General features: G+C 43.8%; 1 protein-coding gene across 5 annotated transcripts in view; it reads right to left on the bottom strand.

Annotated features, from left to right (window-relative positions):
* The window catches only part of ME2 (malic enzyme 2), a 48,672-nt gene extending 23,161 nt beyond the window's left edge, over nt 1-25,511 (bottom strand). Inside the window, exons 1-6 of one of the 5 annotated variants that reach the window (XM_037902511.2) lie at nt 25,211-25,511; nt 14,600-14,721; nt 4,208-4,341; nt 2,303-2,452; nt 1,464-1,539; nt 370-531 (exon numbers count right to left, since the gene is read on the bottom strand). In XM_037902511.2, coding sequence (XP_037758439.1) covers nt 370-531; nt 1,464-1,539; nt 2,303-2,452; nt 4,208-4,341; nt 14,600-14,707 — 630 coding nt within the window. In that variant the 5' untranslated portion in view covers nt 14,708-14,721; nt 25,211-25,511. Of the gene's footprint in view, nt 1-369; nt 532-1,463; nt 1,540-2,302; nt 2,453-4,207; nt 4,342-14,599; nt 14,722-20,878; nt 20,899-23,427; nt 23,479-25,210 lie in introns of those variants that run through there. The other 4 variants (XM_043546877.1, XM_043546878.1, XM_037902512.2 and 1 more) reach the window with 4 other exon arrangements.
* Between the last annotated feature and the right edge of the window lie 1,188 nt (nt 25,512-26,699).

The following is a 26,699-nucleotide window of genomic DNA, read 5'->3' as shown; positions in this document are numbered from 1 at the left end:
AAGCATTACATCACTGTCCTTACAATGGGACAAATCAACATTCAGAGTAATGATGCTTTAACAAATCTGGTTCACGCTTCCAGCAGCTTAAAAAATCATGTCACTTTTTCCCATTGCTTTGCAGTTCAGACCAGCTTTCAAGTAACAGTCCAAATGCACCACTTAACTTTATATACGTAGTTGGGGATTCTCAGATCTTAATATTCAGCTTTAAATTCATTCCAAACTACTTAATATTACACAGGATAATTCCATCTTAACACAGAGTACTCACTCAAATTCATACACCTTCTTGTAGTACTAATTTTCACTGCAAACCACCATCAAAAAGTGATTTCTTTGTGGCTGGCAGAATACAGTTTAACTTACTAGATTGTCAGTTCCAACGTCGATACATACAGGCAGGCATTTATCTGGCCGTATTCCAGCACATGCTGTATACAAACATAGTTTTCCTACAGGAATTCCCATTCCATAGACACCCAGATCTCCAAGACCTAATATTCTCTCTCCATCAGTTACTACAACAGCCTTAAAATTACACAAAGATTAAAGGTAAATTTTGGTAATCATGGACATAAAGGATAAAGCAATATTGCATAAATTTTTCTTGGTAAAATTAAGCATTAAAACAAATTAAGAATAGCTTGCAAAGAATTTATTGTCTCTAGTAGCAACACTTAAGGACTAGCTAATTTTACCTAAGAGGAAATAGACAAGGTTACGTGAGTATCTGCAGTGTTCCCTGTACTGTACTTGCCTAAAGTGACCACAGGAATCAGCTATCTTGCTGCAAATAATTACTTAGTTATCTAAAACAGCTGACAAGTTTTTAAGTACCACCATTGTAAATAGACCTTGCACTTCCACTGGAGGATCTCAAAATACTTTCCAGTAACTTTAATAAAATTTAACCACCGAACACTTCTTCAAATTTGGTGTTTTTATTTCAATGTTAAAGACAGGGAAACAGAGTCACAGACTCCAAGTGTTTTGTTCAAAGTCATACAGGAAGTTTGTGGCAGAGCTGGGAATAGAACCCAGGTCTCCCAGTTCTAGGTCTTAATCCTAAAACAACAACAGTAGGTAATTCAGAGAAAGACAGGCATGTTAAGAAACAAACCTCAAAATCCTCTCCAAATAGAACTGTTAAGAAAGAAGTGTTTTGTAAATTTTATTCTACATTTTGATGATCACAACTGGCATAGGAAAGAAACATTGTCGATCTGCAGCTTTCATGCTGTAGGTCTTGAACTATAAACTTGGATTTAGAGTACAGTCCCACACATCTTTATGTGCAGAACTGTTACCAACTATATACAGCTGTCATTCTCATACAATTGCCAAGCATGCATTATTTAGCATCAGCAGGTCTCTCAATAAAACTATCCACTTTTTAAAAAGATGAGTAGGGATTCATAAAGAAAAGACAATTAGAAAATGGAGTGTTGTAGTGGTAATACCTTAACATCAGTTTCTGGCCAGTTGTCCACAATTGACCTAATATGACCTCTGTCTGAGATAGAAATAAATAATCCTCTGAAACAAAATCAGAATGGAAATACTTTTATACTTGATCATTAAAACTGCAACTCTGCTTTGCAAAACAAAGTTTTAAAGACAACGTTTTTGGTGCAAATTAATTATAAGTTTTGCAATGGTTTACACAAAAGAATATAAAAAAGAGCCAATGAATGATAGTTATAACGAAGTCTATGCAACCAAGATAACATACTAGATTAAAAAGATAGATGTAGAGCCATACAGTTGTTCACAAGACCACCTGGATTCTGTACTGCCATGAGTTAGCTTGAGTCGCACAACCAGGCAAAGCGACCCTAAAGCTAGTGTCAGCAGCCATGGCAGGACCACCTACCCCCGATAGGGATGGCAGATCAGTATAGAACTCGTGAACAGTTCTTATGCCACCCGCTTCCCTGCTGTCAGTGCAGGAGTGTCTGGAAGAAAGGAGCATGGCCAGAGCTTCTTTATGTCCCACTGACCTCTGGTTGCCACATCAACCACTGGCATAACTCAGAGCTGCTTTTAGGCTGCTCTAAATTACACTGGGGGACTGGCTCAGCCTAGCAAACATCTGGCCCAGGATCAGAGGAATGGAAAGGTGAGCTTTATGCTACCTGTCCACTCCTTGGCCACAGCCAAGGATTGAGCCTTTTATTTTCAATGTGCCAAAATCTGCAAGTGAAAGTGTTCCATATCAATTCTGAATTACAGTAGAAATAAGAATCATACTTAAGAAAATTACTTGCACTCATTTCAAAAATAAAATTACTGTCCTTACTTTGGTCTCCTAAAGATATGTCCATATTGGGAACAGGCTAGACCTACTGTCGGTGTATATACTATTGGCATTAACCTCTCAATATCATCTTGTAATATCCTGTAGAATAATTTTTCATTTCTCTCTTGGATTCCCATTATGTAGATATACCTGTAATCAAACGGGATAACAAGGCAAAAGAAGAATTAGGTTAAAATGGTTTGCATCTATCTAGAAACATACAGTGTGAAATGCCGAGGCATAAACCAATTTGTTTTAGATTTTATTTTTTGTAGCTCATGCATTTCCTTCCCCGACTCAACCCTGGCCTTGAGAAACTGATGTAAACTGGAGAATATAGAATTAAACAACAACAAAGTCTGAATAAAAATACTGGATGTACTGTACTGCGTATGGGAGCACACCAACGTATGGATGTACACAATGATAGGAGTTCATTCCCACCTCCCTCCCTCCCCTGCCACAACTGATTTGCAGTTTAAAGGCTGATTTCTTTTTGTGAGGTTTTTAATGTTATGATTTCCTAACCTCGTTCTTATCTAAATGAAAAAGTTCCCACACTGAGAATTTTTGAACACTAACCAGAATCTTATCTGGGTCCTACGATAAACAAATGAGTGGATGGACATTGTGCAAAAGAAACATTTCATTTTTTTCTAATATAATCACTGAAAATGCATTTTGGTTTTAGGATATAAATTGTAATGTTCATAGTTAAGAATAGAAATAAAGTAGCATTCTCCAGATATCTTTCTATAGCCTTCTGATGTCAAAACAGAAGTTGGAATACAAAAATATAAAATTAATGAAGTTAATTAGGGGTCTGATTCTGCAAACACCACAGATCTTAAATATTAAAAAATAAACTCTTGAATCTTTGTTTTCTCTATTACAATGCAGATTCAAAAGAGATTCATGAAGGGTTCATTTTGGGCCACTGGTTTACAGTAGAGCAGTCCCAAAAGCATTCCTAATGGAAACTATTTCATTGCTCCATTCCAACAGGCTATGTGATACTGATTCAAGTTACTTTGTTCTATGATCAGTGGACTGCAGTAGGAATCTTGATGTGGTCCTAATGTAAATCAATGATAAACCCCAAATCATTCTAGCTTTCCACTCACTGGCTCTTAGGACATTGCACCCTAACATAAGTCAACAATAATATGATAAAAACATCAAGCTATTGCAGCCAACAGGTACATCCTTTAAAAGAAAAAAAAAAGTATTTTTTAGGCTAGAGAGTTCAAAATAAGAAAAAAAACCACCAAACGATTAATCATTAAGTTCCCCATAAATGTTAAAACATCTTTTGTTTCCCTCTAGTCATAAGTTAATATATATATTAACTACTTTTGTATTGTTCCTGTCTGATTTTTAAGTCCTAAATTGATTTTTTTTCTCTCCACATCTGGGAATCTCTACAAAAATCTGAAAAATTATATATCTAGATTTGGAGACCCTGAAACTCAACTCATCCATCTTCTAAACTTCTAAAGCACAACAGAAGGACTGCCAGAAACATAACAGTCATGTTTCCACCAAGTCGCTATAATAATACAGCCTGATCCTGCAGTCCTAGCTCAGACAAAACTCCTATATAAATTAACAGAAGTTTTGCCTGAGCAAGTACTGCAAGACTGGACCTTTTATTTATGTATATTCTTTTTCACATCGCATCACAACTGTGGAGTAACACAAATGTCTTCCTTTAAATTACCACGAAACCAAGTTAGCTGCACAAGTCTGGGTGATAAATACAGTTTGCATTAATAAAAAAAATTGCCAATTATTAAACCCACTGGATGCAAGAGATCTGCCTTGATATTATAATAAATCAGATTTTCTCAGAGTCCTTTAAGCTTGCACTACACATAGGTAAGAAAAATACGGATTAATTATTACTTTTCCAAGGGGTCACTCATTTTTGCCAAATTCTTATGGAAGCGTAAGGCTTGAATGTCTTGTGTCTCTATTTTAGGAGGTAAAAGTCCTTGGAGCCCAAGCATTTGTCTTTCCTGTAATGTAAAGGCCATGCCCTGAAAACAAAAGGGGAAAAAAGTTAGTTTATGTTATTATTTACTTCTTTGTTAGCTAAAGTAGTTATTTTGTTTAAAATTTACATGTACCTGTATTTATGACTATCCATTTCTATGATGCCCATCACTACAGTTCCTAAGCACCTCACAAATATTAATGAATTAAGCCTCACGACACTGGGAAAAAGGAATTCGTATCCCTTCTTTACAGTTGGGGAAACTGAGGCATAGAGAAGTGGATGAGTTCTTGGGCAAATCATTTAAATCAGTGGCACAGACAGAACCCAGACCTCCTGACTTCCTGTGCTTTAATCATCAGCACATATATCTTCCTCCAAGCACATTTCTGCTTTTAGAACTGGATTATATCCAGATGGAGATTCCTTTGGAGATATGCTGGTTTTTAAGACTCAAGTGACATTTGCTTCTTGAAATGTTCCTTTTGAATATCCCTGTTTGAAACATTTCCCTACACACTTCTGATAATCTAGCCACCCAAAAATGTTATTTGCAGTGCCCTCAGACCTCTGCTGGGACAGACAGCATCTCAACCTGAAGCCTTCCTTTTAGTTAAGGATAAAACTGATCTCTTAATCTCTTCAACTGTAATCAACAAAACAAAACAAAAAAAGCGTTAGCCTCCTCCATCAGTTGCAACAAATTAAGTTTATGAAGGGTAAAAAAATAAAAATAAAAAAAGATTCCAAATATCCTTAGTTGTACTAATCTCAGATGCATACAAATGTCCAGGAGTCCTAAAATATTTTACTTCTTTACAAGATCTTCCTGATATTTTGTTATGAAAACCTTTACTGGTGAATTTCAAGTATCTAACCAGCAGTATAGATGGCTGGTTGTCATTGTTTGGTAGGACTTTAACCTTCAGGCTGGTAGAGTTATTGATAGTAAATTATATAATGAATTTATCCCTTTTTCTGTTTGTGAGTCATCTGCAAACAGATCCTGATTTCTGCAAATGTACTCGTTATAATCAAATACTTTCAAATTTCAACCTGTAGTTTATTTGTGAATTGTTCACTTTCATTAGTCATCATTGTTGTTATTTTTTTTTAAACTAAATTCATTTTTTCCCCCCATTTTTACTCCCTATGTAATACTTTTAGTGCATTCCATAGAGGTAAACATATCCTGGAAAGTTATGTGAAAAGGAAGTTTGCCAGCATATATGTCAGATAATTCCTGTTTTTCTGAACTGTCCCATTAATTCATTACTGTGCAGCAATTCATGCCCTATTACATGACCATCTCTCAAACTCCACATTTATCATCAATGAAACAGGTGCGGAATCTGAAATTAACAACTGGAAAACAGTAACAATATTTTCACCATATTTTAGGCACTACAAAAGTAAAAGCATCATGAAGATTCTTGATGTGAAGGAACAAAGCACAGTCTATCACTTCAGAAGGTATATAAAACATGGATCAATAACACCTTTAATGTCTATCCAATTTTTAAAATACACTGTAACCCACCCCCCCCCAAATGAGGAGTACTTGTGGCACCTTAGAGACTAACATATTTATTTGGGCATAAGCTTTCGCAGGCTAAAACCCACTTCAACAGATGCATGCAGTGGAAAATACAGTAGGAAGATATATACACACAAAGAACATGAAAAAATGCGGGTTGCCATACAAACTGTAACAAGACTAATCAATTAAGGTGAGCTATTATCAGCAGGAGAAAAAAAACTTTTGTAGTGATCATCAGGATGGCCCATTTCAAACAGTTGACAAGAAGGTGTGAGTAACAGTAGGGGAAAAATTAGCATGGGGAAATAGTTTTACTTTGTGTAATGACCCATCCACTCCCAGTCTTTATTCAAGCCTAATTTAATGGTGTTCAGTTTGCAAATTAATTCCAATTCTGCAGTTTCTCGTTGGAGTCTGTTTTTGAAGTTTTTTTGTTGGAGAACTGCGACTTTTAGGTCTGAAATTGAATGACCAGGGAGGTTGAAGGGTTCTCCGACTGGTTTTTGAAAGTTATAATTCTTGACATCTGATTTGTGTCCATTTATTCTTTTTCGTAGAGACTGTCTGGTTTGCCCAATGTACATGGCAGAGGGCACTGCTGGCACATGATGGCATATATCACATTGGTAGATGTGCAGGTGAACGAGCCTCTGATGGTGTGGCTGATGTGATTAGGGCCTATGATGGTGTCCCTTGAATAGATTTGTGGACAGAGTTGGCAACACGCTTTGTTGCAAGGATAGGTTCCTGGGTTAGTGTTTTTGTTGTGTGGTTGCTGGTGAGTATTTGCTTCAGGTTGGGGGGCTGTCTGTAAGCAAGGACTGGCCTGTCTCCCAAGATCTGTGAGAGTGAGGGATCATCTTTCAGGATAGGTTGTAGATCCTTGATGATGTGCTGGAGAGGTTTTAGTTGGGGGCTGAAGGTGATGGCTAGTGGCGTTCTGTTACTTTCTTTGTTGGGCCTGTCCTGGAGTAGGTATTGTAGTTGTAAGAACGCTTGATAGAGATCTTGTAGGTGTTTGTCTCTTTCTGAGGGGTTGGAGCAAATGCGGTTGTATCTCAGAGCTCGGATCGTGTGATGTGGTCTGGATGAAAGCTGGAGGCATGTAGGTAAGTATAGCGGTCAGTAGGTTTCCGGTATAGGGTGGTGTTTATGTGACCATCGCTTGTTAGCACTGTAGTGTCCAGGAAGTGGATCTCTTGTGTGGACTGGTCCAGGCTGAGGTTGATGGTGGGATGGAAATTGTTGAAATCATGGTGGAATTCCTCAAGGGCTTCTTTTCCATGGGTCCAGATGATGAAGATGTCATCAATGTAGCGCAAGCAGAGTAGGGGACGAGAGCTGAGGAAGCGTTGTTCTAAGTCAGCCATAAAAATGTTGGCATATTGTGGATACATGAGTACCTTTAGCTGTGTGCCATGGTAGTCCATGCTAACATTTTATCCTTAACCATACGGAACTATCCCACCAGTGAAAAGTACATTATCTCTGTCAGAGTTCTTGGTTAGATCCCTTAAAACAATTTACTTAATTACCACTGCGACCTTAAATACTTTGGCATGACATTCTCTTAATTCCCCCTTGTGACTACAAGTCTTCTGGTTCCTTAATAAAAAGCTCAAGGCTTGTTTGATATATTTTATTAATAGCTACCCACCCTTGTTTATGTGACGTACTTGCTTTTTTTTTTTTTGTCCCCCAGCCTACAGATATCTTCAGTGTTGCTTGAGTGGCTGCAGTGTTAACATGTTGGAATTTTTTTTAAATGGCACTACAGTTTCCCACACTGTATATCTGGACAACTCAAGTCTTCACACTGAGCTGCATCTTAATTACTGGTCAATCCCTGAAGCCAACGATGCAATATTTTGGCTATTTCTCCTGCTGCACCTATGTCCACTCTATTCACTCCTCCTCCTCCTCTTCCCCTGCCTGCAAAAATGAGGATGTGACCATACCTAATCTAGGACAGCACTATCAAGATCCTCCAGGGACCTGCCTTCACTTGTTTTCTCTCATACAGTATGCTTTTTGACTACCCTTCCCCTTCTTTTTCTATTCTCACCCTCTCCTCCCTGCTGATCGGGCAGCACGCTGCTTATATCCTTGGAGGTGATGATCACCCTCCATTCACAATGACTTCAATAAGAGCCAAGGGGCCTAAGCAGCTCTGAAAAGGTGCTCCGCATGATGGAGCACTAGGTCCCCAGTGGTCACTTTTTTATTGATGCAAAGAGCTATAGAAGAGCTAGGTATTATTTAATTGTGCTTGGTTGTTTACTTGCTAATTCACAAAGTTCACTGTTCTACAACAAGTCTCCAGTCATCAGTGCAAATGAACAAGGTTCACCCACATGAATGAAATGTCTATTTTATGTCTCACATAACCTTTATAATCATAGTTGACTGGTCGCTTATATACAGCACAGGAAATATGTTTTTCCTGTGGTTTCCGTCCTTTCCCCATATTTTTCACTTAATGTAGTGCTTGTGGAAGGTGCTGGATTGACAACACGATGTCACAGAAGATATCAAACACAGACAACATTAGCATAAGCTTCCCAGAATTTCCCATCAACATATCTCACACCCTGACATGAGGCTACTAGTTAATTTGGTCTCTGTGCCCAACGCCTAACCTCTCTGGTGAGACCTGCAGCAAGGATGCCAACTGTTCTATTTAAACCTCTGTTTGTTTGGAACTAGGTGGAAATCACAGATCTACTTCACAAAGGCCACCAAACAGCCATCAGATAGCAGGCGGTAACTCTCACTCATTCATATGAATCAGTCACTTCCATGCTGAAGTCTCTGCATACCATCACTGATCCCCTGAGCCGTCTGGATCCTTTAGAACTTATTTCCAAGCACACGCTGATTTGGCAATGCTGAAGTCACTAGCACAATGGATTGTAATTGTTCACCTAGCATTTCATCTAGACCAGTGTGGGCGAACTACAGCCTGGGGGCCACATCCACCCTTCAGACGTTTTAATCCGGCCCTTGAGCTCCTGCTGGGGAGTGGGGTCCGGGGCTTGCCCCACTCCACGTGTGCTGTGGCTCCGCATGGCTCCTGGAAGCAGAGGCATGTCCCCGCTCCAGCTCCTAAACGTGGAGGCAGCCAGGGGGCTCCGCATGTTGCCCCCACCCCAAGTGTCGCCCCCGCAGCTCCCATTGGCCGGGAACCATGGCCAATGGAAGCTGCAGGGGCAGCGCCTGTGGATGGGGCAGCATGCGGAGCCCCCTGGCCATGCCTCCACGCAGGAGCAAGGGAGAGACATGTCACTGCTTCTGGGAGCTGCTTGAGGTAAGCGCCACCCAGAGCCTGCACCCCTGAACCTCTCCAGCACCCCAACCCCGATCCCCCATCTACCCTCTGAACTCCTCAGTCCCAGCACAGAGCACCCTCCTGTACCCCCAATCCCACCCCAGAGCCTGTACCCCCAACCAGAGTCCCCACCCTCCCCACCCCTCTGCCCCAGCCCAGACCCCCCTCCTGCACCCTGAACTACTCATTTCTGGCCCCACACCAGAGCCCACAACCCCAGCTGGAGCCCTCACCCTCTCCTGCACCCCAACCCCCAATTTCATGAGCATTCAATTTCCATACCCAGATGTGGCCCTGGGGCCAAAAAGTTTGCCCACCCCTGATCTAGACCAACATTTCTCAAATGCGGTCACCAGGGGGTTTCTCTGTGTCCATGACAGCTTCCTGAGAGGTGACTGGGGGGCGGGGGGGAGAGGAGGCGGCAAAGCACTACCCCCTCCCCATCCTTCCCTGTTCCTCCTGGATACGCAGCCCTGCACGGCCACTGGAGACAGGTGGGGCACAATGCTGGAGGAGCCCGGTGAGTTCTCTACCTGGGCTTAGGGGCGGATGAGGCTTGGGCTTCAGCCCTGTGGTGGCTGGGAGGCAGGCTCCAGCAGTGGGACTTAGGGAGCCTGGCTGCGCGGAGCAGGGCTCCAGCCATGGGACTTCAGATGACAACACCCGGCTCCAGCTGCAGGTTTTGGGCGCTGACCGCCAGCTCTGGCCATGGGGCATCAGTTCAGGATCCAACCCCTGGCCATGCAGCAGCAGGCTCCAATCCCTGTCTCTGGCCATACAGCGCCAGCCACGCGGCACTGGCCCCCGACCTCGGCCACTGGCCCTGGGCACCGACCCCGGCTGTAGCCGCTGGCCCTGGGCACCAATCCCCAGCTGTGTGCTCTGACTCCCAGTCCTGCCCACTGGCTCAGGGCGCACGGCAGCAGGCACCAATCCCCGGCCCCGGGTGTGCACCTATCCCCAGGTGTGCAGCAGCAGGTGCTGGCTTCAGCCCCATGGCGGAGGGCAGTGACCCCTGGATCCGGCCATGTGGCCCCGCGCCCCAGCACCTAGCTCTGGCCCCATGGTGGCGGGCACTGGCCCTGCGCTCCAACCCCCTGCTCCAGGGGCAGGCACTGACACCCTCCCTGGCCATGCAGCTCCTGCCCCCAGCTCCAGTCTCTGGCCACAGACACTGACCCCCCCCGACCGCATGGCGGCAGGCACCAACCCCCAGCTCCAACTGCGCAGCTGCGGGGCTCACCACCCACCCTCCACCCTCTTGGCCCCACATCCATGCCCTCCTCCCCATTGCCCCTGGACCCTACTGCCTTCCTGGCTCCACATCCACCCCTCCATCACCCCAGGCCCCCACTGCCTCTCTCAGCCTACATCCGTTCTACCATGGCCCCCACTGCCTCTGCCTCCGACCCCTTGTCCCCCATCCGGGGCTTAATTTGTCCTGGGACTTGCTGAGAAAAGTGACATTAACAAACATGCAAATATCACTTTTCACAGCCTTCCTGATAGCTACTAAGTGTCCTGTGAAAAGTGATTGATATTAACAAACATACAAATATTACTTTTCACAGTAATATTTTTATTATCGAGTCTACAAAAAACCCCTACATAAATTACAATGATGTGAATGTGTATATGTCGTATTTGTTTTTCTTAAAGTTAATCAAATATTTTAGGGAAAAAAAGTGTCAATAAGGCCACCAGCGAGAGTGGTGAGACACCAAAAAATTTGTTGTGCGAACCCCTGATCTAGACTGTGCACGGTCACTAAACGACTCAATTGGAGATATTTTGTTAAACTGTTGGTCTTCTAATTGAACAATCTTGTTTGGTTTTATTTTCCCTTGAAACACGCAAAGGCATCACATCTACAAAAAATTCAGCAGCTTTGAGGTGGATGACTGAACTAAGGTAAATGAGCTGTAAGTCTAAAGCCTACATACATTTTTGACATGTCTAACACCTTCTCAATCAGAAAAGGAAAACAAGCTGCAGATTTTACAGTTTAACTCCTCTTCACATTTAGGTCCTTCAAGAACAGATAATAAACCTCAACACAAGTGAGGCCATCTTTAGAAGTTAGACGTAGAGTATGTTTTTAATCTCAGGAATAGCCAATCCACCTGCTAAACAATTATTTTCCTTGTCCTCCCTGATCTCTTGGTCTGTATCTATCTGTTGCTTCTTCACTTATACTTAGATTGTAAGCTCTTTGGGGCAGAGAGCATCTTTTTGGCATAATGAGGCCCTGGTCCATGACTGATGCTGCTAGGCACTACCACAATACAAATAGTGAATACTGTAACAACCTTTATAGTTGACTACAGTAAACTGTATTTGGTTAACTATATTCCAAGCAGCAAACAAGCTTACTTATTTTTACACAGCAGTTAACGCTGACATAACAAAAGGCCTTTAAAGTTAAGTCATTGTAATTGGAGTCCTTGTCATAGAGCAGCTTTGCGAAGTCATGGAAGAATGTAAAGACAGGTTCATGCAGTTACAGATTGTTCTGAAATCATTTGGTTGAAGTGACAAGGACATTACCAATATAGCTTTTCACCTTTCCTGGGCTGCCCTAACAATAGAACTTGAAAGCTGGACTTTTGAAACAAACAAATTCAATTAATTTATGCATTCGGCACCCATGGGAACCAGTTCATGGGCAAAAAGGTCAGAGCACTTAAATTCTTGTATTTGCCAAGCAATGAAGCAGGTCGAGGAGTTATGGGGTGGGAAGTTTAATGGTCACAAAAAGTATGGGGTTGAGATCTGGGTCTGAAAATTTCATCAGCTGGCATCTTACAGCTTTTAATATGGCATTTAGTCCCCATTATTATGGGTCCCAAGTGGTAAGAGAGACAAAATATTAAGTAACATAAGTGAATGAGACTGCAACACAACTAGACCCCCTGCCAACAAAAGATCCTACAATGAGACGACAATCTCAGCAGGTCCACAACAATGGATACCAAAGTCTGTAATTTATCCATACATCAGGTTCAACAGTGCAATTTTTCCTCACACCACGCCAGCCATTGGTCTCATCTCCAATACAGCAAGACCGTCTACAATTGCAAGGGTAAATCAATTTCCATCCCCAGTCAGACATTAATTTTTCTGCTGAGCTGCTGAACAAGGGACCGCATTTAGTATTGCTACTTGTTGCCCAACAGACAAACGGTATCACCTAGTCGTTTCACAGAACCACTCAAACAGCTGCCAGAGTATAACAGACTCCTCATAGACTAGAAGGCTCTTTATTTCATTGTCAACTGTCTGAATCAAAATGGATACTGTGAATTAAGTGCGACAACAAATTTCTTCTCTTCAAATATTGCATTTTGCTCCATTTATCATAAAATTACATCATTGAAAAATAAAATGTAGAAGCTACTGCCAAAAGCAAGCATATATTGTTTTCCTTTCTGACCATTGGTGCACAACCAGTGCTTGGAAAAGCTTGAGGGCTTTGAAGTAATTTCCACTGGTCTGCTAAGAGCTTTTAGCTCAGAGAAGTCACAAGACTTTGTACCTTGACAAATCACATAATTCTCCTCACACTCCACTTTCTACATGATTTTAGCAGGCACTAAGTTTCAAAGCACTAGAGATCTCTATCTGTTGAGGTGTTTGTACAGCACTCACCCCTGTGGTATCTGAGCACCCTATCAAATTATATAAATCCATGTAAGTGGTCTGAACAAAGACATATGTTTTGTCTTCTCCCGCTCCTTTCAGGAGTAGTTAGAAGTCACTCTTTATATCTCACTATTCTTTTCTCCACTATCCCAGGAGCAGCAGAGTAAGGGATTTTTGTCTCCTATTATGGATAGGATACAACAAAGAGATAGGTGTTATATTTTCCTCCAAGCCGATCAGGGTTGTGATCTTCCTCATCTCTTACAGAGGGGAGTTCACAGCCTTGGACCAGCTGCCAAAAAAGCCTGACTTCAGCTCCCATTACCCCTATCTTAACTCTTGAGAGTTTCATTGTCCCCATGGATTGCAGCTGCCCTTGAATATCTCCTTCTGCAGTTAAGAGGCTGTTTTCTTAGGGTGAAAGCCCTCCCCAATGCAGAGGGCCAACACAATGCTGATGTACAATAACTGAAGTCCCACTTAAAACCAGTTTCTAAGTTGCATGAAGACCTTTTGCTGGCCCTCTTCATGGGGGTGTTTCACACTGAGATGGCTTAGTTCCAGCCCAAGGACAACTAAGAGGACTTAGAGTTAGAGATTAATACTTTCTACCACTTGAAAGGCGGGATTCAAAGCTGGTATCACGGATATAAAATATTGGTCTTGAGTTTCAGTGTTTCTTGAAATACTAAAGCCAAGTTGGAATTAAACTGGACAAAAGCAAGAGGGTAATCAGAAAGATGGGATTTTTAATTCATGATGGGGGATGGAAATATAAATTACTATGTTATGCTTAGGGCCCTACCAAATTCACAGTCCATTTTGGTCAATTGGTCAATTTGGTCCATTTGGTCAATTTCACGGTCATAGGATTTTAAAAATCGTAAATTTCATGAGTTCAGGTATTTAAATCTGAAATTTCAGGGTGTTGCAATTTTAGAGGTCCTAACCCACAAAGGAGTTGTGTGTGTGTGTGTGTGTGTGTGTGTGTGTGTGTGTGTGTGTGTGTGTGTGTGTGTGTGTGTGTGTGTGTGTGTGTGTGTGTGGGTGGTGGTGGTGGTGGTGGGAGCCTGCAAGGTTATTGTAGGAGAGGTTGCGATATTGCTACCCTTACTTCTGCACGGCTGCTGGCGGCGGCACTGCCTTCAGAGCTGGGCAACTGGAGAGCGGCGGCTGTTAGCCGGGCACCCAGCTCTGAAGGCAGAGTTGCCGCCAGCAGCGGTGCAGAAGTAAGGCTGGCATGGTATGGTATGGTATTGCCACCCTTACTTCTGCGCTGCTGTTGGGTGCCCGGCTAACAGCCGCCGCTCTCCAGCCGCCCAGATCTGAAGGCAGCACAGAAGGGGGACAATACTGCAACCCCCCTAAAATAACCTTGTGACCCCCTGCAACTCCCTTTTGGGTCAGGCCCCCCAGTTTGAGAAATGCTGGTCTTCCCTGTGAAATCTATATAGTATAGGGTAAAAGCACACAAAAGGCCAAATTTCATGGTCCACGGTCCAAATTTTCATGGCTGTGAATTTGGTAGGGCCCTAGTTATGCCATTGGAAATCAGGGATTTGTAGGAGTGATAATGGCAGAAAGTCTTTGTTGCTAGCCCTGATATCATAGCTCTAAGATATTAAACTTTAAATCATCACTGAATCCTCAGTCTTGTATATCTTTTGTGGCGCTGATCCAGCACTGAACAGAATCAATCCCTCACATCAGTATAATTTTCAATCCCAGAACAAGATCCACAGGACTGTTACTAGCTGGACATCAGATATTTGATAAATGCACGCTACTAACCTTGTTTGTTCTTGGGTTTAACATCAGCGGCTTGCCTTTTTCTTTTGTGTGCACGGTGCGACATGCCAATGCACAGGGAGTGGCAACTACTCTTAATCGGGAGAGCATTTCTTATAGTTCACCTGAGAAAAAAGAAATGAAATAAATCAAATATAAAAATACTTAACCACATGTTCACATTTCTATGCCTGCTAACATAAGAGGGAGAAACCGATACACATCAGATAGTGCTAGCCTGGGGAGTCCTAGGCTTATAACCAATAATATTTTGTGGCAGCCAGGAAGAAGAAAGTGGAGAATATTTCTGTAGAAGAGGGGGAGGGGGTCCTCACAACTACGCTGACATGTCCATAGTGCACTACATAGACCCTCTGACTTGGGTCTGTGGCTTGAGCTGCATGCACATGGCAAAATGGCTTGGACCTGAGTCTCAGTGGGACTTGGGTTCTGACCCACCCCCTACCAGGATCCTAAGACCCGGATCCTGAGTGCTTGCTGACCCAAGTCAGACTGATTTGCGTGTGGACAGAAGCGATGCTTGGGCTTAGACTTGAGTCAGAGCCCGGGCTTAGTGAGCAATGTAGACATACCCTGAGTCGACAGAACATTGGAAAACTGGTACATTTATTATTGTACAAGGGACTGTATTCAGTCAGCATGTGCCATGAATTACCCGATATTTGCACCCTGTACTTAGAATAGAAAACTGCTGCTGGCCAATATTGACCTTTTAATGGCGACCAATAAACTTGCCACCAATGTAAACACCAAGGAGGAGAGAATTATATAGGATAGTACAGAAAAGAACAATGGAGGCTGAATGTCAGGAAAAACTTCCTGACAGAGAAAATATATTGGCCTGTGCAATAGTCTCCTAAGGGAAGTAATGGAAACCCTGTTACTTAGCACATTTAAAACTAGACTAGAGGAAAAACTAGTAAATGTAAAAGAGGCAATAAACAAGATAAACTAACAGGTCTCTTCCACCTCTAGACTCTTATTTCAGCCCTTAAAAAAATGGAGCTCTGCTGAGACAACTGGTGGGTATGCATTTCTGCAGGGTGTAATTTTCCAGAGCCTCCTTGTAAGATCCTGTTAGTGTTACCTTACAAACCTAGAGCCCAATCCTATGAAGTACTGAATGTCCTCAGATCCCATTCGGTTCAATTATTATTATTTGGATTGTGGTTAGATTGCAAGATCTTTGGGGCAGGGACTACCACTTACACGTTTGTACAGGTCCTGGCCTGACAGGCCTCTAAGTACCACCATAATATAAACGTTTAATAATAATTGTAACCCCAGAGGCCCAAAACAGGGTTGTGGCCCACTGTGTCAGGAACTGTACAAATACACACAAAGACACAGTCTAAAGAGCTTACAGATGAAGGATGTAGTGTTGATAATCCTCAGAACTTCACAGTAGGGGGCCAGAGGTAGCAGATTTTTGTTACATTTTAATGCTTTGCTCCTGTGTTACATCAAAGCCAGGCTTTCCCAGTCAAATACAGAGCTGGGTTAGCTTTCACATGCACGTACATTTGCTTTCATAAGGCACACACATTTGTTCAAGCGAGCAATAATATGCTCACAACATCAAAACTGAATAATAAGCTGCACAGGGAGCCCTTACCTAGTAACAAATTCAAAACTATCAAAAGGAGTGTAAGCCATTTTTGAATAGTGAAATGCTACCTGGTTTGGTTTTATAAAATGATTTATAGGTGGACCACAAATTACATTAGGGAACGACACTATCTTAAACATAACTTGAATATTTGTAGCAGAAGTTATGTCTTTTAAATTATCTAATCAGCTGTTAAACACTATATGATGGAAGGGAAATACCATATAGTATAATCTGATAACAATTTCCTTGAAAACCGTTCAAGAGTATCTAACAAAATGCTTAGGAAAATTATCTCCCACTCTGCCCCCCCCCATATTTGGATTTCTTCATTGCCCACAGAGGAGAGTTACAAACACCAGAAGTACCAACTGATTGGTCAACCACACACCTTATTTGGAACCGGAAGTACACGATCAGGTAGCAGCAGAGACCAAGAAAAAAAAAGAAAAAAAAAAAAAAAAGGCAACTACAGTACAGTACTGTGTTAAATGTAAACTACTAAAAAAAATAAAGGGAAAGTTAAAAAAAAGATTTGACAAGGGAAGGAAACTGTTTCGGTGCTTGTTTCATTTAAATTAAGATGGTTAAAAGCAGCATTTTTCTTCTGCACAGTAAAGTTTCAAAGCTGTATTAAGTCAATGCTCAGCTGTAAACTTCTGGAAGAACCAGAACGTTTTGTTCAGAGTTACGAACATTTCAGAGTGACAAACAACCTCCATTCCCAATAACGCTGATGTTCTACTGTAACAGAACGCTACCCCTATTTACACAGCAACTGTACTCTGTTTCTCAATCACTGCTCCTTTGTTTGTATGTATGTGCCTTTCACTTTAAGAAAGTGTGATTTGAAGCACATACGTGCAGTGGGTTTGTTGTAAAGTACATTAGTTTAGTGTTTGTAGACAGGGTAATGGAAGTCTTGTTAGTATTAAAAACAAATGCTGCTTTTAACAGAGTAATTCCTCACTAGGTGGTGGTGGACTGAACACAGCTGGCCTGTCAGAATTAATCAGCAGTGCTGACAAAAATAACTTTGTAAAGAACAGGGTCTGACAAAACAAAATTAAATTCATGCTACAAACTGTCATCATTTGGGCACGGCAAATTCAATTCTGAGTACAGTTTAAATTCTAGCCACTTGTTTACCATTATTATGCAATTTCAAATTAATGCTCCATACATATGAAGCCAAAATTATTTGAGATAGCAATGCAAAAGTAACATTTAATATACATCAGCATTCTCTGAGGCTGGTTTCAATTTGTCAGTACTAAATATCTTAAACAAGGAACTACAATTAAGCCAAACCCAACCTCTTTCCTGTAACTGAATTCGATCACCTCACTGCAACAAATGAGCACTTATGAACAAAACAGTACTCCCTTTCCTCTTTTGAATGCAGGAGGTTTAATTCCAGGTACTGTATATCCCAATAAAATGGATTAGTCATTTTTTTTTGTCCTGGACTCTCCTTCCCCAGATCTATTACTTATTCATTTCTTTTTCATCCTATCTCTTTTATCATTCCCCTGAACTGACCTCCCTTGTTCCATTCTCTTCAATTCATTTCCACATTTCCAGCTCACACGGACCTTTGCATTTTAAAATAAAGGCCTAAATCTTGCTCCACAAAACTCTTTGACTTCGATGGGAGTTACAGACATACTTAAAGGCAAAACTTAACCTTAATTTTTTTTAAATATAAATGAGAGCCAGAGTTATTTACTGCTTTATAAAAGTTTAGTAAGACAAACAGGCCCGGGGGCAGACCCTCCAACTGCAGGATTGAGCCTCTACAAAATTACATTTTGTATTTGCAGTACAACAGCTGTTCAGATGAACAATCACAAGGCAGTGCTAATACCTTTTAGACAGTTTGTAAGTGGGTGCTGGAAGGGTTTGTAGAAGAGTGTTTTTAAAGAGGGATCTGAGTTGAGGTGGTGATGTTTTGCTACATAAGACAACCAGAAAAAGGAGGGAAGTCAGTTGTGGGAAAAAAAAATATATAAAAGGAAGTGAAAGCAGAGATGTAAGCAGAGGTGCAGTTCTGAACAGGGATAAGAAGAGAGAACACAGGAACCGAAAGAGGAATAACACGCCAACTAAAATCTGCCAGCATAATCAAAACTAGACTTTTCCCTCCCCTTTTACCTTCAGTAACTGATAGTACAGTAAGCAACAGCCCTAAACAGAACTGTGTTATACAACCAGATTTGATTCAATATAGCCAGTAATTTTTAGCACAATATTGCTTACATTTTGTGTCACTGTTTAACTGCGTCTACATTTTTCAGCATATTGGATGACCGTTTTCCTCCGTGGAGTATCTTATCAGGAGGCATCTGGCCAGTTCAAACTAATTATTAGTATTATACAAGTGCACTTATCTAAGAGCAAATGTTTTTGTTAGTACAATTACGGATTTGTTAAATTTCAAAGGCTGCTTTTAGGGAAAAATATTCATTATACTTTTATAGGTACAATTACATTCCCAATTGAATCATGTAGTTCACAGAGCCAATTAAAGCAGTCTGCTTCAATTAACATTGACGCTTATCTGGGTCACGAATTACAGCTTTAATACTTAGTAATATGTTTCAGCAGAGATGCAATTCATGTTCAAAGGCTTTGCAGCCATCCCTCAGTTTCAACGACAACTGATCATAAAAATAATATTTCAAGTATTTCTTCCTATACAAAATGTCAGAGTGCTGGGATAGCAAATTAGTACAATTTTCCTTTAATATACAGAATGCACTTATCAATAACTAGAATCAGTAATAAACGTTTATTTTAAATATCGGGTGAAACTCTTAATTTAAAGGATTGCACAGGCCTCACTAAGCTTCCTGAGTTTCTAGGAAAACAAAATGTTTATTACATAGTAGTACCACCTTTGGCCCAGCCAGCGTTGTCACATACAGCAGTAGCAATTGTTTTGTGAATCTGTACAGTCCTGAATCATGGCTAAGTCCTTTTTTCAGTTTAAACCAATTTTTACTGAAAAATTCCTGGGTTTTACAAGTATTATTCATTTTTTTTCCTGATTTTCACCCTACGTTTGTAGCTTTCAAATTTATAAAAAATAACTTGTTTTATTAGGAAAATACAATACATTGCATGAGATATATATATTACGATAATACATTAGCCTGTGTGTATATGCAAAGCTCCCTGTTGAAGTAAGGCTATGTATTAGTCTAGAAGATGCACACAATAAACCAACAGGCACACACGCAAGCTCTGAAGGGCGTGTGCATCTGAACGTACTGATGAACCTCATGCCCATCACATACACATTTCAAGCTGATAGCAGATAACAGTTTAAAGATTTTACATACTAAAACGGGAAGAAAATGAAAATCTGTATCAGAATACGTTTCAGAGGACAAGGAAATATTCAAAAGTTTAAAAAAAAACAAGAAAAGGATGAAGTTGAGTGTATGCACTGCAAATGGTGTGGCCCAATTATTAAATGTTAATATTTGTAGGCTAATAGTTCCAAGTTTACAACACTAAACTGTTTATTCAAATGAAAAGTTTTATTTGGGGATTAGAGGTGTATTGTTTTCTTAAACTCAGCGGTGGCACAGTGTTCTGAGTTCTGTTTCAGTTCTGCAATAAACCACATTGATGAATGGAATTCAAAGCATTAACCTACGGAATACCTTTCCCCTGTCTTTCCAACCATCAAAATAAACCCCGATATTTACCCAGAAAAACTATTAATTTTTTTTGCACTGATTTTCACCCATTTTTGTTGTTGTGGTAATAAACACTGATAAATTCCCAGGAAAAATTAAATAAAGTAAGAACTGAAAACAAAGGGCCCTAATCATGGCACAGGAATGGAGGTTTGGGATTTTGTTAACTAAACATGGCTGATCTTCCCAAGTATGACACACACACTCTCTCTCTCTCTCTCTCTCACACACACACACACATAAAGCAGACTATAATTCTGAAATTGGGCGAGTTCCAGGTCTGAATGCACTTCCCTTTAGGTCTTTTAAAAACAAACAAACAAACCTTCCCTCCACCTAGCAGATTCCACCAGGGTTACTTCACTTGGAGGAAAGTGCTTTGCTGAGTGCGAGATATGGGGCCATTTCCATTTGCCTTAAGGGTGGCCTTAAATTACATACGTGTATGTATAAGAGAGGCCAGAGTTCATATTTGGGAGTCAGGTGTTCTGGATCCTATTCCATATTCTGCCACTGATTCATTCGGACACTAAGCTAGTCATTTCAATGTTGTGTGCCTCAGTTTCCCCAACTACAGAATGGGGATATTTAGGTACCTGTCACAGGAGTTACAACACAATTTTAACTGACATCTGTAAAGTGCCTTGAGATTCTCAGATGAAGGAAGGTACTATGGAATTAGGAAGTATTATACAATGCATTTGCAGATGCTGACTGTCTCAAACAGCAGTAGTAAACAGGCCACCTGAGACACAGGTGAATTTTAGACCTCTTTTTCCCTCATCATTGCGTGGCCAAATCAATCCAATAGTGGGTCTGTAGCCTCCAACAAGGGAGGAGAAACATTAAATCTAAAGTAGTTATGCGGGGAACATGCCTCTGACCTACACAGTTTGAGACATTCAGCGCAGGAAATGCCCACCAGTTCAATTAAAACAAACAAACCTGCAGGACGCGTGTGGACTTAACTTCTTGCAGCATTCGATATAAGCTGGAGTTCTCACAGTCCAAATAGAAAGAAGTACTAGATTATAAGGCTATGACTACACTACAGACCTTACATCGGCACAGCTGTCCCAATGCAGCTGTGCCACGGTAAGGTCTCCCATATAGCTGCTCTATGCCGACCGGAGAGAGCTCTCCTGCCGGCATAACTAAACCACCCGCAACGACTGGCCGTAGTCATATGCATCGACTTCTAGTTTTCCCTGAGGGTGCTCCACCCCTGCTCTGTCATGAGGCCTCGCCCCCACTTCACCTCTTCCCCCAAGGCCCTGCCCTCATTCCACCTCTTCCCACCCCCGCTCCACCCCCTCGAGGCCCCTGCCCGCCACTCACTGCTCTCCCTCAAACCCCTCCCAGATTAGCTCAGTGGGGGCACAGCCAAACAGCTGTGGCTGGTGGGTGCTAAGCACCCACTATTTATTTCTGTGGATGCTCCATAGTTGGCATCTATGGTGCTAGCTATGTCAGCAGGAGAGCGTCTCCCACCCACACAGTGCTGTCCACACTGGCGCTTTTGTCTTTGAAACTTGCGTTGGTCAAGGGGATGGTTTTTTCACACTCCTGACCGACAAAAGTGCTAGTGTAGAGAAAGCCTATGTCTAGCGATATCGAGAGACTCATAAAAGCTCCTATCTCACCACACAATGTGAGAGAAGTCTTTAATAGAGTAAGTGATCCAGCAGTTACTGTTCTGGTGTTCTTAATACAATGATCTTATTAGGTTCTAAAGCAGCCTTGCCCAGCGCTATTTTGTGGAAGGTGCTGTTCTGATTTAGGGCTCAATCCTGCAAAGGCATGTGCTTAACTCTATTACCATGAGTAGCTCCACTGATTTCAATGGGAAGACTCATGGTAGGAAAGTTAAGCACTTGCATAAGCGTGTGAAGAATTGGTGCCCTAGTCTGAAGAATTCTCATAAGGACTGTGGATGGTGAAGTGCTCATGAGGCTTCCTTCAAGTGTGAAGGGCCTTAACCCAGCAGAACCAGCATGGTTTCACTGCGAAAAGCGGGGTGAGGAGAGAGAGCAAGTTTCAGAACAATATTTTGAGGTATTCCCAGGGACTCCCAGCACTGCAACTGACAGGGGACACAGTGAGGGAGGAATGGAACAAAACCAGAGAGGATCCATGGTCATTGCTCCCTTCTTTTCCAGTAGCAGTTCCACGGCTACCCTGCACTTGGAAGAGAAAATACTTTCCTGCAGAAAAGCCCAGAACAGAGCCTAACCATTTGGGTTGCATGCTAAAATTAGATGTAGCCTAAATAGGAGCAACATGGGAACGATTCACAGTTATAAGTAAGGCTCAGTCATTCCAAACATACTGAACAGCCAAATACTTCTTTTTAAAAAGTGTTCCCCCCTGAACAACAAAAAGACTCTAAAAACACATAACTAAAATTAGACACTAGCTCATGCAACAGTTCAAAATGGTTCCTTCCACTGTTACTGTTGAAATGGAAACTTCTGTTGCAATCTAACAGAACATTTAATGAGCATCCACCAAAGCACAGCATGCTAAGGCCCCATTGTGTTTGGTATTGTACAAACACAGAACAAAAAACAAAGGACAGTCCCTGTCCCAAAGAGCTTACAATTTGTAGTCTCATCACATTCTCGGTTTATATGAGACAAGCTTCTAGTTTCTTGTCAGGTATCACCTACCGGATTCATATGACACCACCGTATGTTATTTCCAAGGAGTCATGATGAGCACAGAAGGCCCATACCAAGCTCATGATCACACATATGCAGTAATGAGCTGCCAAAATCTTAACAACCCGTTCCCTCCTCACCCCATGAGGGGGTCGTGGCCCACCCCCACCCCCCAGGACTCCTGCCCCATCCAACCCACCTGCATTCCTTGATGCCCACCCCCCGGACTCCTGCCCCATCCACCTCTTCCCCTGTCCCCTGACTGCCCCCAGAACCAGGCAGGAGGGTCTCATGGGCCACCGTAGTGGGTGCCCACCCCGCCCCTAGGAGCCAGAGGGACCTGCCGGGGGGCAAGGTGGGGAGTCCTGGCGGTGCTTACCTGGGGCAGCTCCCAGGAAGCATCCAGCAGGTCCCTCTGGCTCCTAGGGGAGGGGGAGCGTAGCTGGGGGGGGGAGCAGGGAGAGCAGCCGCTCCCCCCACTGATCACATCAAAAGTGGAGCCTTAGGCACCGACTCTGTGGGTGCTCCAGGGCTGGAGCACCCATGGGGAAAATTTGGTGGGTGCAGAGCACCCACCGGCAGCTCCCCGCCGCCGGCCCCAGCTCACCTCACCTCCGCCTCCACCCCTGAACGAGCCACCACGCTCTGCTTTTCTGCCCCTGCTTCCTGCAAATCAGCTGTTCGCGCGGGAAGCCGGGGGGGCTGAGAAGCAGGCGGCGGCTTCGCACTCAGGCCCAGGGAGGTGGAGGTGAGCTGGGGCAGGGAGTGGTTCCCCTGCACGCCCCCCAGGTTACCTGCTGGTACGCGGGTGGCCCTCCTCCCGCCCCAGCTCACCTCTGCTCCGCCTCCCTGGGCCTGAGTGCGAAGCCACCACTTGCTTCTCAGCCCTCCAAGGCTTCCCGCGCAAACAGCTGATTCATGGGAAGTGGGGGCGGAGATGCAGAGCGGGGCGGCATGTAACTCAGGGGCAGAAGCGGAACGGAGGTGAGCTGGGGCCGGGGAGCTGCCAGTGGGTGCTCTGCACCCACCAAATTTTCCCCGTGGGTGCTCCAGCCCCAGAGCACCCACAGAGCCAGTGCCTAAGGTGCCACTTTTGGCCGGTCGTTAAATTTGGAAGCCCTTTTAGAACCGGTTGTCCCTCGCCGGACAACTGGTTCTAAAAGGGCTTCTAAATTTAACGACCGGTTCTAGCAAACCAGTGTGAACCAGCTCCAGCTCACCACTGCACATATGTACATACACACATCAACAAAGCAGATATTCATTTGTCACAATGGTAACATTTTTCTGGGACAAAGAATAGTTCTTCTACCATAGCTTCATTCATATCACAAATGCAGTAGAGTTTCCTTTAACTGACTACTGGTTAATGCTATTACTTGACTTTCTCAGTTTTACTCAAGCAGAACACAAGCATCTAAACGTACAGTGTAATAATAAGATGAAATTTAACAGGAATGCAACAATGGCATTTCAAATCATCACTGACATTTCTTTTACCAGATAGACAACAACAGGTCAAACCAAGGCTTGCAGAAGCTAGTTCTAAAAATATCAACCGGCCTAACATTTCCTACTCAAAGCCTGCATCAGCATTTCCACTAATTATGAACTTTTACTTTCAAGGCTTTATGGCTCTGCCATAAAAATTCACTCCAGGTTCAATGTCAGCACGCAAACCGTCAGCTCAGGGACAGGGCTTCAAATATTTCAACAGTATCTAAGCCCTGTGTGTTTTCACAGTGGCCTGACTCAAGAGGTTTCTATTTACAACAGCAAAGTCTTGCTACTCATTAGTTTGTCGTTTTCATTTTCACTTTTGCTATTTTGGAAAAAAGAACACATGAATAACCAACCCATTTTACTGTGTTAACAACATACATCTTGCTTCCTTTCATAAAAAGATTAAGTTGTTCACAAGGAACCCGCCCGTCTGGGGGACACACTCCCTTCCTGGCTGAGCAGAGGGAATATTCGACACCAGCAAGAGATACAGAAGACTGCAAGCGGTTTAATTTCAAGAGGCGGCATTTGAATGGAGTAGTTTGCAGGAAGTGGAGCGAGAACAAAGCCGTTGTGAGCAGGAGGAACGGTACTCTCCCTAAAGGGGAAATAATTTCCAGTGCAATCTAATTGCAGAACCAATTTGCTCTCCAGAGGCATCTTGTGAGCAAGCCATCCTTAGGCAGGGATGGTTTAGCAGCAGCAAGACACACAGAACCCTCATCATCCTACATCAATGTGAACATGGCCTATAGATGTAGCAGCGATGCTCCTGTTACAACAGGACGGAGCAAGCAGACAAGCAGGATTTATTATAACAGAACTGCTCCCTCAGAAGTGCTGCCTATGATGCTGGTATTTGTGAAGCCTGTGACTGCAATAATAAACAACAACAACCCAGGCTTAATCTTGACCACAGCCTGAACCAAACACTGTGGCTCTCACCCATGCCCCACACACATCAGGGAGCAGACAGATGCCCCAGAACAAGGCTCCTAAGGAGGAAGAGATTCAGGAAGGAAATGACCAGGAAACAAAGTCTTGTACAAAATGCCCCAACATGGGGCCTTAAAAGAGCTGTAATGCTCTTAATGTTGAAATGGAAAATAATTACCAGGGCAGGAGCTGCTACCTCTTCCTCCTCCTGCTGCCCCCTGTGTGATGCTGCCCCAGGACTTGAACCTGCGTTAGTCTCTGCACCAGCCAGCAGCTCTCCTCCGCCAGAGACACTTCCCCCTCGGCACCGTGCACGGAATGAAACAGGCAGGGCAGAGCCTGGGAGGGACACTCCAGAGGGCGGGGCGTTCCTTCTGACTGACAATTCAACTCAACTAGTGAGAGGCGGCGGATGGATGACGCTCCGCTACTCAGCTCTCGACGCCGCCGGCAGGGAGGTGGGGCTGAGACAGGGAGGGAGGGAGCAGCTGCTGGAGATGCTAATAAGGCGAATAGGGACAGCCAATCAGCGTGCGAGATGAGCAGGGACACGGGGGGCGGGGGAGGGAGATGTTTTAGCCCCGGGTCCATGAAGAACCCAGCCAAGGGTGGGGGAAGGCTGGTGGGGCTAGTTGCAGAGAGATGGGAGAGGGACGGAAAAGGGGTGGGGATGGGAGGGTGATTATGGAGTGGCTGGGGGACTGAGGTGGTGGCAGGTGGAAATGGAGTGGGGTGGGGGGAGAATCTGGGGCCTGAAGGGGTGCAGGAGATGTGAGACTGGGGTGGTGGTGTGGAGGGGCCAGGCATCAAGTGGACGGGGTGGGGGAGGGCGTTACCCATATTTCATGCTGTGTTATGGCTCGTGCATTGCCCTCACGCTGCACAAGCCCAAATGTGGGGTGCAGAGAGGGACACAGTTTCATTATTCGTGCAGGGAACTTAAAGCGAGGTAGAATTCCCACCGTCCGTAAACACAACGCTTTCTCAGTTTCAGGGTTCTTTGTTTCTGATGGAAATAATTTTTGATGATACAAGTGAGAGGACACCACAGTGCATGGAAGGTAGGGAACTTCAGGACTAAAACAAGGGGCATTTGAGAGGTAGGAGTGTGAAGCCTCTCTGGGTTCATCCAAACCAAGCCAGCTTTAGACATAAGTAAGGCTGCATGTCTGTCACGGAGGTCGCAGAAGTCACAGATTCTGTGACTTTCCACGACCTCCATGACTTCTGCAGCGGCCAGTGTGGCTGACCACAGGGCCAGGTGCTCGGGTGGCCGCAGGACAGCAACACCGGCTGCTGCTGGAGCGACCCCCGTAGCCAGCCGCTTGGGCAGCCCTGCAGTTAGCTGCACTGGCTGCTGCCGGAGCGGCCTGGGGGCCAGCTGCACCAGCCGCTGCTCTGGCAGCCCTGGGCAGCTGGCCCCAGGGACTTCCTGAGCAGCGGCTAGTGCGGTGGCCCTGGGGACCTCCTGAGCAGTGGCCCCAGGGACTGTCTGAGCAGCGGTCTGGGGGCAGCCGCATCAGCCACTGCTTGGCGGCCCCCAGATGCTGGCTCCAGGGACCACCCCAGCAGCAGCTGGTGCTGCTGGCCCCTTGGACAGCCCGAGCAGGGGCAGCAGACAGTGGGGGTGGCCCCAGGGGCCCCCCAGAGCAGCAGCTCCCTGGGGG

Source organism: Chelonia mydas, chromosome 5 (genome assembly GCF_015237465.2).
Source record: "Chelonia mydas isolate rCheMyd1 chromosome 5, rCheMyd1.pri.v2, whole genome shotgun sequence".
NCBI classification, from domain to species: domain Eukaryota; kingdom Metazoa; phylum Chordata; order Testudines; family Cheloniidae; genus Chelonia; species Chelonia mydas.
The sequence above is the reverse complement of the archived record's forward strand: the minus strand, read 5'-3'. Positions and strand labels throughout refer to the sequence as shown.